Genomic DNA, 11279 nt, shown 5'->3' with positions numbered 1-11279 from the left:
GATAAATATTTAGATAGATGGGTATGGAGATGGATAGATGGACAGACAGAGGAATGGGTACAGAAGGATTGAAGGATAGAGGGGTGAAGATTTTTTAAAAACTGGTTACTTGGGGGGGAAATGGGAAAATTCACTTTTGGTTCCTAACTGGCGGGTTTTTTTTCATGTACTATAATCTGATCATCAGTACTGTTCTTTATGAAATATTCCTCAGGTTTCAGTGTTTACATAAATAGTGAATACTTTCACCTTTCTGCCACCTGCTTCCTTGCTCTCCAGAACAGATTTGTGGTAGGTTGAGGGAAGTGAACAAAGTTCATTAACTTCTTGATGAAATAATGATAGCAATGTGAATTTCTTGAAGGATATGTTTATGTTTTCATGATGATGGCTCTTTGTAGGCCCCTGACATTATTCTGATGCATAGCATGCAATTTGTGGTTTATCTATGAATCATCTTTTGTATAAATACATCCCTTCCCATCTAGTTTGGTTTATAGAATAGTCTCAAATAACTGACTGTTTCTTTTTATTGCCATTTTGAAGATCTCTTAGCTATTATTTTTAATCACAAAAAAATGTTCAAGCAAATTATAAGGACTGCCTTGTATTAGTAACTGTTCATGTTTCAAAGACTGTAAAAGATATTACAAGATAATTTCTCTTCCAGACGCTGAACCCAAAGTGGAATGAAGAATTTTATTTTAGAGTAAGTTTTCCATTTTTCTTGTAATAATAACTTACTGTTAATTAGACTGATAGCTTATCACTACAGATTCAAATTGAGTGGAAGCTGGTAAATTTTATGTGAAATTCTTTTCGAGACCCGCCCTGGTAGCCACCTCACGTGGCCTAATTTTCAAAGACTGACTTGGAGTAGCAAAATCTAGACTTGTTTCATTTGGAGATATTTTAGAGAAGTAAAAAGAAAGTTATTTAAGTACCGTATTTTAGCTTTTCTACTCAAAGGTTTCTTTCACAATAAGGTAAAATATAATTAAAACAATGGCTTATTTCTATGAGGCATGGATTATGAGTGATTATTTTTAAATTTTTTTTAACGTTTATTCATTTTTGAGAGACAGAGACAGAGTGCAAGTGGGGGAGGGGCGGAGAGAGAGGGAGACACAGAATCTGAAACAGGCTCCAGGCTCTGAGCTGTCAGCACAGGGCCTGATGCGGGGCTTGAACTCACAAACCGCGAGATCATGACCTGAGCCAAAGTCGGATGCTAACCAACTGAGCCACCCAGGCACCCCGGATTATGAATGATTTTAGAAATAAAATAAAGCAATAGAGGCAACATGATTAAAAGGAATCCTAAACTTTACCAGTCCTGTCCCAGTTAGGAAGGGAGAGTTTTGTAATTCAAATATGTGGTGTGCATGGATGAGTGTAGGATAAAACTGCTTTTGGACTTCTAAATATCACTGTATTTGGTAAAATTTCCTCAACCTTGTGTCTATAACACCTAGAAGAGTTATATGTAGAAGTAACTTAATTCTGTGAATTAACAGATTACTATTCAAGGAATTTTTGTGGTGGTTCCTATATTTTTTCTACTAAAAATTTTGGAAATACTAAACTGCTCAGCTATTGAAAGAAAGGTTTTTTTTTTTTTCTTAATCTCTTCAAAATAAATATATTTTGTCTGTGTAGCTGTTATATTAAAAACTGATTTAACTCCAGAAATGCTCCAGATGAGATCTGCAGATTGGTGTAGATTCCCAAAGAACGATATTACCATTAGACCCGTTACAATTGGTCCTGATTTTTTCCTTTCAATCACAATAGTATTTTATGTGCGCAAACTTAGGTCTCTGTATACGACATCTGTTTTCTGTTATGTTCAGAGCTGAAATATGGCATCGATACTTTAATACTCGGTGGATCCTATGTGTAGCCTCTACCAGATGCTTTTTAAATTACTTCATGAAGGACTGAAAAGCTAATGGGGCCAGATAGATGTTATTGGCCCTTCGTTAAGTCTCAGATACAGCTTTCCACTTGTAAAACTCCAAATTACTTAGACTCCTTTTAGCTTAACACCTGGGTCACATTTATGTAAATTTTAGTCCATCCAAGATTGTGTCAACTTATCTTGGCTATAGATGTTTGTCAATTCTATTTTTCTTGGCTTTATAAACAAGGAAGGAGGGCTTTGTTTTATTCAGTCCGCAGATCTCTGCCGAGCACCTACTGTGGGCCGCTCCTGCAACAGCCTGTGGGCCTGTGGATGCATGACCTTCACAGAGCTTCTAGACAGATCCTAAACCCCCTATCCATCTGCTTGCTCCATCACTGAGCTGAGGCCAGGCCACGGGGCCAGAAGCCCGTAATGCAGTCCGTGCTGCGCTGTCCTCTCAAACTGTATTTCGTTCCGCTTCCCACGTGAAGCAGCCCAGACTTCATCACAGTGGACCTGAATCCCATCTCTGGCTCTGCCACCCACAACTTTTGTGACCCTAGAACTCCATCTGAGGACGCATTCTCTGTGGGTTCCTTACCTCTCCCGTAGGAGAGAGAAGTCCTCGCTTGATCGGGTAGTTTGCAGGATTTACATGCGATCATGTAAATAAGTGTGCTCACCGCCATGTCTCACATGTGATTGGTCATAAATAAATGGCTATCGAGCCAGAATGATGATTCCTGCCATTTTGGTGAGGTTTTGGTAAAGAGAAGCAAAAACATACTGAAAGCCCAGGAGCTCAGACGTTGACCCCATGGTTGCTGGAAGTGAGGACATCTTTTATTTCTGTGTTCTCATTTCAAAGCATGGGCTCTGGAGACCAGCAGGTCGGACCTGGTTGGGGTCCTTAGTTGCTGTGCATACCAGCTGTGGGCTCTTGGGCACGTTACTTTCGCTCCTTATTTGCAAAATTGGGGGAACAGCTCTCCATCATAGGTTGCTGTCAGGATTAAATGAGATCATGTGTTTTTAATATTTAATAAGCAGACAGTGCCTTACAAAATGAGCATGCAGGGGTAAATAGCTCATTTTGCTATTTTCTTCATTTTTGTCGCGGCTATTATCGATATCGTTATAGGCTTAAGAGATTTCCTGAGGCCTAGACCTTTGTGAAGATGTCACATTGGTCTCCATGTCTTTGTAGAGGAGATTTAAATTTTTTTTTTTTTAAACGTTTATTTTTGAGACAGAGGGAGACAGAGCATGAACAGGGGAGGCGCAGAGAGAGAGGGAGACACAGAATCCGAAACAGTCTCCAGGCTCTGAGCTGTCAGCACAGAGCCTGACGCGGGGCTCGAACTCACAGACCGTGAGATCATGACCTGAGCCAAAGTCGGACGCTTAACCGACTGAGCCACCCAGGCGGCCCTGTAGAGGAGATTTAGAAGCTCCCTCAAACTATTTGAAATTTCCTTTGCAGCTGAAAGCTTTTTCTGCTAATACACCTACAGAATAGCATAGAATAGGCATAGAATAATACAGAAATCAATAATAGAAAACGTGACTTACTAGATACAGGATTTACAAAAGGGGAAGCTAATTATTTAGATTACACAAGTGACCTGGGTGCATAATAAAGCATTTTATTCTTTGTCTTCTTTTAACCTTTGAACCATTCCTGCCTGTTTTTGAAAATAATATTTGTGTCCCCTTTATAGGTAAACCCATCTAATCACAGACTCCTGTTTGAAGTATTTGATGAAAACAGATTGGTAAGTGGGTCCTAGCTCTCGATCTTTGCTTCATTTTTTAAAAACTGAATTTTAAAGCAGCATTTTCGAATTCTATCATCTGTATTGTATTTCCGGTAGTACATATGCACCCCCACTGCCAAGACCGTCTTTGTCCTGTTACTGTTTTATGATTCCGACAAATACTTTCGTATGGCTAGGACAGGAAATTTATTTGTATATATGCATGTTTTCATCACAGTCTGTACCAATGAAAATCACACTAGTGATACATCAGAGCCTACGCCTATGCTGTTATATTGGGGCTATCCAACAGTAGGCACATCTGTAAAGAAGCCATCACTCGTATAAATAAACCTTTCAGGCACTTTTAAATATAAGCCAGACTACAACCCTTTTACCCACTCAATAGCAAATCTATGGTGATTCTCTTTGGGAAAGCAAAAATCTAATTAACATTATATAGCAAAAAGCGTGTCTATATTTAGCAGGCAGAATTAAGCTGTATTTGAAAAGTGGTACCTTCTCAAGGGAAATTCATAGAAGGTACCTTTAAAGAACCAAAGATACGCCTGAAACGTGAAACTCATACAGATATTCTATATATAGATTGATAGGTGAGATATGGCCATATTACATATCTATTTATATAATATATATGACTGAGACTTCATTTTAAAAATGAAATTTCAGAAGCAAATTTGGCTTCAAGGCTTTTGGCAGAATCAGCTAACTAGAGTGGAGTGTATTCATAAGGTACCCACAAGCCAAATGTTCTCCAGCTATGAAGAGGAACATAATTATGTTCTGTGTAAGCCTTTAAGGAACTCTCAAAAGTGGTATCATAAGTCACTGTAGTCTATTGTCAGTTGTATTCAAATTTACTTTCCATGAAACTTGTATATATTTCTTTAAAAGGAGTGTTCTTGTTTAAAAAAAGGTAGACCTTATAAAAGAGATGCTGAACTATAGAGAACAAATTGAGGGTTGATGGAGGGAGGTGGGTGGGTGATGGGCATTAAGGAGGGCACTTGGGATGAGCACTGGGTGTTGTATTTGAGCGATGAATCCTCAACTCTGCTCCTGAAGCCAATATTACACTATATGTTAACTAACTAGAACTTAAGCAAAAACTTGAAACAAAGGAGTGGTCTTATGAATCCTTCTTGCTGCTGATTTAAGCTGAAACTCCCAAGTTTTTGAGCAGCTTAAACTTAATAGAATGTTTGAGGAGGAGCCTTAAAATGCAATGCCTTTAACTCTCTGCCCTTGCACATGAGACGAGCGAGTCCTAGAGCCTTTTCCGAATTGAGACAGGTCAGCCAGGGGTAGCACTGTGGTGGGGTCTGCTGTCCTCCTAAGTCCTCAGGCCGATGGTGGTGAATAGCCGGGCCTTTTAGCCTTATGATGGGACTTGGGAGGATATTTAATCTCCTGGCCTTGGTATTATTCTTCAAATTGGAAAGCCAACCAATTCTGGCCTACGGTACTGGTGCATTTTCTATTGGAATATATGGAGTCTTGATGGCTTCACATTGAACTCAGCGTTTCTTACCTTAGGTGAGAAGGTAAGAAAGGTGGCAATGCCGAATAACGAAGTCACTTCTTCTGCTTGTGTGTCTGAAGTTACTTTCTTACTAAATTGAATGAGAGATTCAGAGGAGGGCACGCCTGTTAGCGCTCCGTGTCTCATCCAGCAAATAACTGAACCAGGCAATGTTCAGTAGAGTGTCAGTCTGTGGAGGCATAGATACATCCACATACTAATCCTTATTCTCTCGTGTACTGAGAATAAAAACACCTCTCCAAAGTGAAAAAAGGCTCAGCATCGAGGAAAAATTGCCCCTTGGCAGATGCGTTGCAGTTCATTATTTTTCTTTTTAAAAGAGAAATTCGCTGTAAAAAAAGTCACTTCCCATCTCCGTTGTCTAAAACAGTGACTGTTGTTGAGATGACCTTGCTGTGGACCCTAAACTATCCTTCCAAACCCGAAAGGGCTTTGAATGCAGAGCTCTAAGCAATCAGGTGTGAATGAATAGACGCTTGGTCTGCAAAATTGTGCTTTATGGTAACTGCTCCCTAACTTGGCCCCAGGCTGTTTTCAGTGTAGTCACCAGGCACTGAATGCTGGTGGTGGTGTTCCTTGCTTCATTGGCTCTTAATCCAGCTAAGATAATCCATGGCTGTAGCGGTACTTGACATTTTCAGCATTAAACAAACCAGTTTCCATTTCTCTCATGGAGATCATTTTTGGCATTTTTAAACACAAGCCTTTAGAAAACAGGTTTGGATGCATGTAAACACAGGGTTAATCCTCTACACCCTCAATTCCAGAGCTGTTGACAAAGTCATGCTTTGCGGATTTTAAAATAAACTTTTTGTCACTCTTTACAGCTTGGTATTTTTCCCTCCCATTTTCTACTGCCTTCTAAATAAGCTTCTTTGTTAACTAACTGACGTTTCTGGATCACGAAAAATAGTAAGTTTGAAACACACAGAATATATCCAAGTTGACTACAAATCCGACGACAGTTTTTTGAACTTGGGCTTTTATTACTTAGGTCCATTTTGGCTCTGCACAAAAATGGTAAGATTCCATGTTTGTGATAATACTGCTGACTTCTCACCGGAAAACAGCTCCGGGCAGCCTTTTTTTCTGTATGGTATTTAAGTTAACTCACTACAAAAACCACATTCACACCCTTCTTCAATTTTCCTTCCTTTTCTGGTGGGGATGGGGGGGGGGGGGCTTGACGGTGATTGTTTTCCCTCCCATCTGGCATAGAAGAGAATGTTTTCTCCAGCTGCGCTCCTTGTCCCTGGTACCTCCATGTCTGACAGTCATATTATGTGTGAGATCGCACCCCCCACCCCCAGCCCTTTTCAATGAAAAATACAGTAGTAGGAGGCAGAGAGCTAACTGACAGCGTTCTGAGTTGTGCCTCCCTCCACTTAGCTATTTTGTTACTTGTAGATCATGGTCTAATTATTTAGCATAAAGGGACACTAGTCCTGTGGGGTGTGTAATCATATTTATAGTACCTTTTATTAGTTTGCATTCCATCGTGGTAATGTGGTGATATCATAAATAACAGAGAAACATAATATCCAATGCTTGTGAAAGGGTTTTCCTGCAGCCAGGGAATTTTTCCTTGTCGTTAATTTGGCTTGCCGGGGAGGTGGGGAAATAACAGTGTGTGCTCATGTGTTCAATTCCCGGTCTCGAGCATTGGTTAGAGAGTCCCAGCGCCCTGCCTCGTTCGGAAAGAACTGTCCCGTGAATTTGATGCGGTTTAGATTTATAGCAGCATGGCTTGGACTGTGTTTGCTGCCTTAGTCAGCTGTGAGAGCTCCCTGCTGGGGCCACTCCTGTCTGATGGAAAAGCAGCAGCTGGGAAGGTGCTGTTTCAGGCTCTTGCTGTTTAAAAAAAAAAAAAAAGACAGAGAGAGAGAGAGAGCAGGAGAGGGGGGAAAAACTCCACTAAGTCCACAAGCTGGCATTGGAGGGGGAGACCGTGGTCATGTGGTTCTGGCCATCCTACCCTCTGTCACAGTGTGGATGAGAGCTTTTTGCTCTTATCCAATCATGCCTGGAATGCCGCTTGCCACTTGGGTTATTTCTGCTATCTGTCGCTCTTGGTGCCGCAGTGCTAACGGTTTGGCAGATGGGACACTTTTTCTTGGAGTTTGTGCCTTCGGTTTTTGACTTCTGGCAGCGCCGGGCTTGCCTTTGCCGCTCGCCCTCTCCCTCCCTGCCCCCCTGGGCACCATGGCCCATCGGCTTCGGTTTCATTTTGGCTCTGGGCGCAGCAACACAGCCCCCGAGTCCGAGATCCTAGACCAGGAGAGGGAAGACGACTTTTTCATGGCATTCCACACGCTCCCGCGGAGGAGCGGCGCGCACCCCTTCGCCCAGCACGGAGCGGAGGACGGCGGCGGCCTGCAGGAGGCCGTGGGCGCGCTCAAGCGCAGCACGTCCATGTTCATCCCGCAGCTCCTGGGCCCGCTCGACGCGCGGCCCACCCGCAGCTCGTCCGTGCAGATCTCGCTGCAGCGCAAGGCGGCCGACGGCGCCCCCGACGCGGGCGCGCCCCCCGAGGGCCTGGACGGCGATGCGGGCTCGGCACCTCGAGCCGGCGGCCCGGAGCCCCCGGAGCCCGAGCCCCCCGGGAGCTCGCCTCCGAGGGCCGCCCGGGCCCCGGGCCCGCAGCTCAACGGCACGTGCGGCCGCCAAGCGCCGGGCCCCGCCGCCTGCGAAGGCCGCGAGGAGGCCGCCCGGGGCCCCGAGGGTGGCGGCGGCGGCGGCGGGCTGCGGATCCAGCACCGCGCCTCCAGCGCCGATGTGCGCCAGGTGAGGCTGACGCCCTTCGGGGCCGACGGCCAGAGCAGCCCTTCGGCGCCGGAGCCCAGGCGCTGGTCCCTGCAGCACGTTCCGGATGCTTCTGGAAGCTCTGGGAAGCGCTGCTTCGTCTTCCAGTTGCAGCAGCCACAACCGGGCGCTCCGGGGCTGGGCGGTGACTTCAACTTCGGCTTCACCGGCACCAAGGGCGACCGGCTGGTGAGGTACCCCCGCATCCGGCTGGAGAGGAGCACCTCGTACCCCACGCAGCCCCGAGCGGAGCGCGGGAGCCCCACGGAAGAGCGAGGCCACCCGGGTCACCCGGAGACGCCGCCTCGGGGCCGCAGGGGGGCTCCCGAAATCCACAGGACGAACTCGGTGGAAAGGACGCCACAGGGGCAGGGCTGCACGTTTAAGATCAGGCAGGATCAAAACGCGGGGCAACAGCACTTCAGAATTCTCGTGACTCGGGGGCCGGAAGAAGCCCCCCAGAATCCCGAGGAGAATAACGCCAGCAGCCCCGGTTCCACGGTAGCTGGCGCCCCGGTAAGTTGGCGTGCGTGTCGGTGTGACCGCGGGTCTGCAGGGACTGAGTCAAGCCAGAAGGCTTCTTCGGCAGCCTAATTAAAACAGACTTCATCCTCTTCCTTTCTGGGAGTTTCCCTCCTTCGGGCCAATGTAACAATGTCTGGCCGAGCTCTGAGATCATGATTTGTAGCCCCGTATTTGGTAGAGGCCCATAAAACTAGCTAGCGTTTAAGAAGATACTGTTTCTTTAGATCCTAAAAGTCGAATAACGTTGACTTCAGAAGTTTTGAAGATCCGCACAATCCTTGCACCCCCACCCCCACCCCTTTCCACCTTCTGAATAAAAGAATTTTTAAAACTTATTACTTTAATCTGCCAGTGACTCAACGTGTTGACATTGGAAACGCATTTAAAAGCCAGTCACTTGCGCGCGTAGCCTGTGATAACAGTTTTATTTAAAAATAATCAGGTCTAACAAAGGTGAGAGAATATTGCAACACTTGAGTGGCGGCTCTTAACTAAGTGCGTGTAAAGTCTGATCAGTTCTTCTTAATGGCCCTTTTGCTGTGGAGGGTTGGCCCTGGTTATATAATTTATTGTCTTTGGGTTTTTGTCCCATTAAGGAGTACTGCAGAAGAGTAGTCACGCTAATGGGACAGTAAGAAGTGTGTTTTTGAAGCAGATGGGCTCATGGGCCAGGGCTGGGCAAAACTGCCTGGGGACTTGTTAATGGTCAGGTGGCAGTGGCCGCGCAGCTGAACACTGGCCACTTGAGTGTCTAAGCCAGACGCTGCGTATAGAATAGCGAGTGCCCTGTCTCCAGCTGTGGAAACAGACGCCCTAGAACAGACTTTGGCCTTTATTTCTCTTGTATTCCTGCGGTCTCCCTTTCCGTGAAATGGAGTGCGAGAAGACAGCTGCTAACTTCACCAAGCAAATGATGACTCTGCAGCTTTCATGGTTGATAGTGGGGTGAAAAGCGTTGCATCAGTTAGCTTTCCCTTCCCTGGTAATCACCAGCCACTGAGGGCTCTGTTTCAACAACACGCTCCTTGTCTGTTGAATTGGATTCCCCACCGCCCCCCCCCACCCCCCGGGTTTGTGGGATGACTGGTTTGGAGGACATGGTCATGAAACATGTAGGGAACATTTTGTTTGGGTTTTAGTTGCGCACTGTGACTTTTCAAAGCTCATGGCTGAGTATTACTGTGGGATTGTATCTTCTTTTGTTGCTGTGTGTTCAGAAATGTTTTTGGCTGTTCAAGCAAACTGTATCACACTGCTCCATCATTGGTTGTCACCATTTTGAGGATGTAATCAGATGCTAAATGCAAATACGATAGTTTTCCTGGTATCATATGAATGTTTCTTCTTCTGTTCTCTTCCATACTTTTTTTTTTTTTTTTTTTTTTAATATCTAACCCTTTTGTTAGGACATGTCTAAGTGCTTAGTCTTGAACTCAGCCAATACCATTTTTATATAATTGTACACATTTCGGTAGCATTTTGATATTACAATACTTCTAACCTTCATCCCAAGAAAGTGTGTCAAACAGTTGTAGGCGTCACTGGGCGACATAGTTCCATGCTGAACTTGGACCACCTACCAGCTGAGGTTTGATAAGCAAAATGCATTCCTAAAGTTAGCTTTTTGTTTTTTCCTTTTATTTATTTTGAGACAGAGGCGGGAGGAGAGAGAGAATCCTAAACAGGCTTTTTGCTGACTGGGCAGAGCCCGACGCAGGGCTTGAACCTGTGAACCGTGAGTTCATGACCTGAGCCGAAACCAAGGGTCAGACACTTAGCTACCCCAGCGACCCTGCATTCCTAAAGTTTTGATAACTCTTCGGTTCTATTGCCAAAAACTTAAACCATTTTGTAGTTGGATGTCGGCGTTAGATGGGATTTATATAAAGTCTCATTTGGCTTGAGATTTCTAATGTAATTAGAAAATAAATAGAATATTCTAAAAATTATGGGTTGATACAAGGGCTAGCCCTCGAAAGAGCTATTAAAGTGGGAAACAGATTTCCTCAAATTTGGAAACTTAAGATCTAGTATAAAGAGCTTTTCTTGAGAACAAGTTTGGTCGCAGTTTTATAGGTGTGGTTTTCACATGTGAGTTTTTAATCAGCAATAATCGCGCCTCGGATAAACCTCATTGGCTACAATACTGCCACTGCGCAAAGCTCATATGTGAATTTTTATATATCTGTGTATTTTTGTTCACATACATGAATCGGTAAATTGTTGGTCAGCAGCTGGTGCTTTCTAAGCAACAACTTTTTTCTTTATGAAGCAAAAACAAAACTCGTCACGTAAGGGACCTGTCGGCCCCATTCAGCACTTTGTCCGCGTTTCGTACGGGCAGGGGTGTTCGGCGTAGGCAGCAGCGACCCTGGCCTTATTTATCTTGAGGGAGAACATTCACTTGGACGTCTGCAGTCTGGCTGCCACCAGGCTTTCTTCATGTTCACATATCTGCTGCTTTGGTGGAAAGGGTACTTTATTACCAGGTCACGTGAGAAATTGACTAAAATCCTTTGCAGTCTGGTTTTAAAATGACGTGAGAAATCTTGCTTTGTTGGGCAGACCACTCAGGATTCCTTTTACAAATGTGCTCATCTTGTATAGTCTGTGCCTTCGACCTTAGTACAAGGTTATCCTGTTGAGTATTTTTCTGTGTCTCTGCTCCCACACATCCTATTGGGAGTAAACCTCACATGTAACATGACTTCAAAAAATGTTAACC

General features: G+C 44.6%; 1 protein-coding gene and 1 pseudogene across 14 annotated transcripts in view; one reads left to right on the top strand and one right to left on the bottom strand.

Moving 5' to 3' along the window:
- Nucleotides 1-11279, top strand: part of NEDD4L (NEDD4 like E3 ubiquitin protein ligase) — a 343799-nt gene that overhangs the window by 189315 nt on the left and 143205 nt on the right. For 5 of the 14 annotated variants that reach the window (XM_058691969.1, XM_058691970.1, XM_058691971.1 and 2 more), the window contains 2 exons: nt 671-709; nt 3628-3681. In XM_058691969.1, the coding sequence (XP_058547952.1) occupies nt 671-709; nt 3628-3681 (93 nt within the window). Of the gene's footprint in view, nt 1-670; nt 710-3627; nt 3682-7992; nt 8546-11279 lie in introns of those variants that run through there. The other 9 variants (XM_058691964.1, XM_058691960.1, XM_058691965.1 and 6 more) reach the window with 7 other exon arrangements.
- Nucleotides 10644-10718, bottom strand: LOC131490693 (U4 spliceosomal RNA; annotated as a pseudogene).

This window comes from Neofelis nebulosa, chromosome 11 (assembly GCF_028018385.1).
Source record: "Neofelis nebulosa isolate mNeoNeb1 chromosome 11, mNeoNeb1.pri, whole genome shotgun sequence".
Classification (NCBI taxonomy): Eukaryota; Metazoa; Chordata; class Mammalia; order Carnivora; family Felidae; genus Neofelis; species Neofelis nebulosa.
The sequence above is the reverse complement of the archived record's forward strand: the minus strand, read 5'-3'. Positions and strand labels throughout refer to the sequence as shown.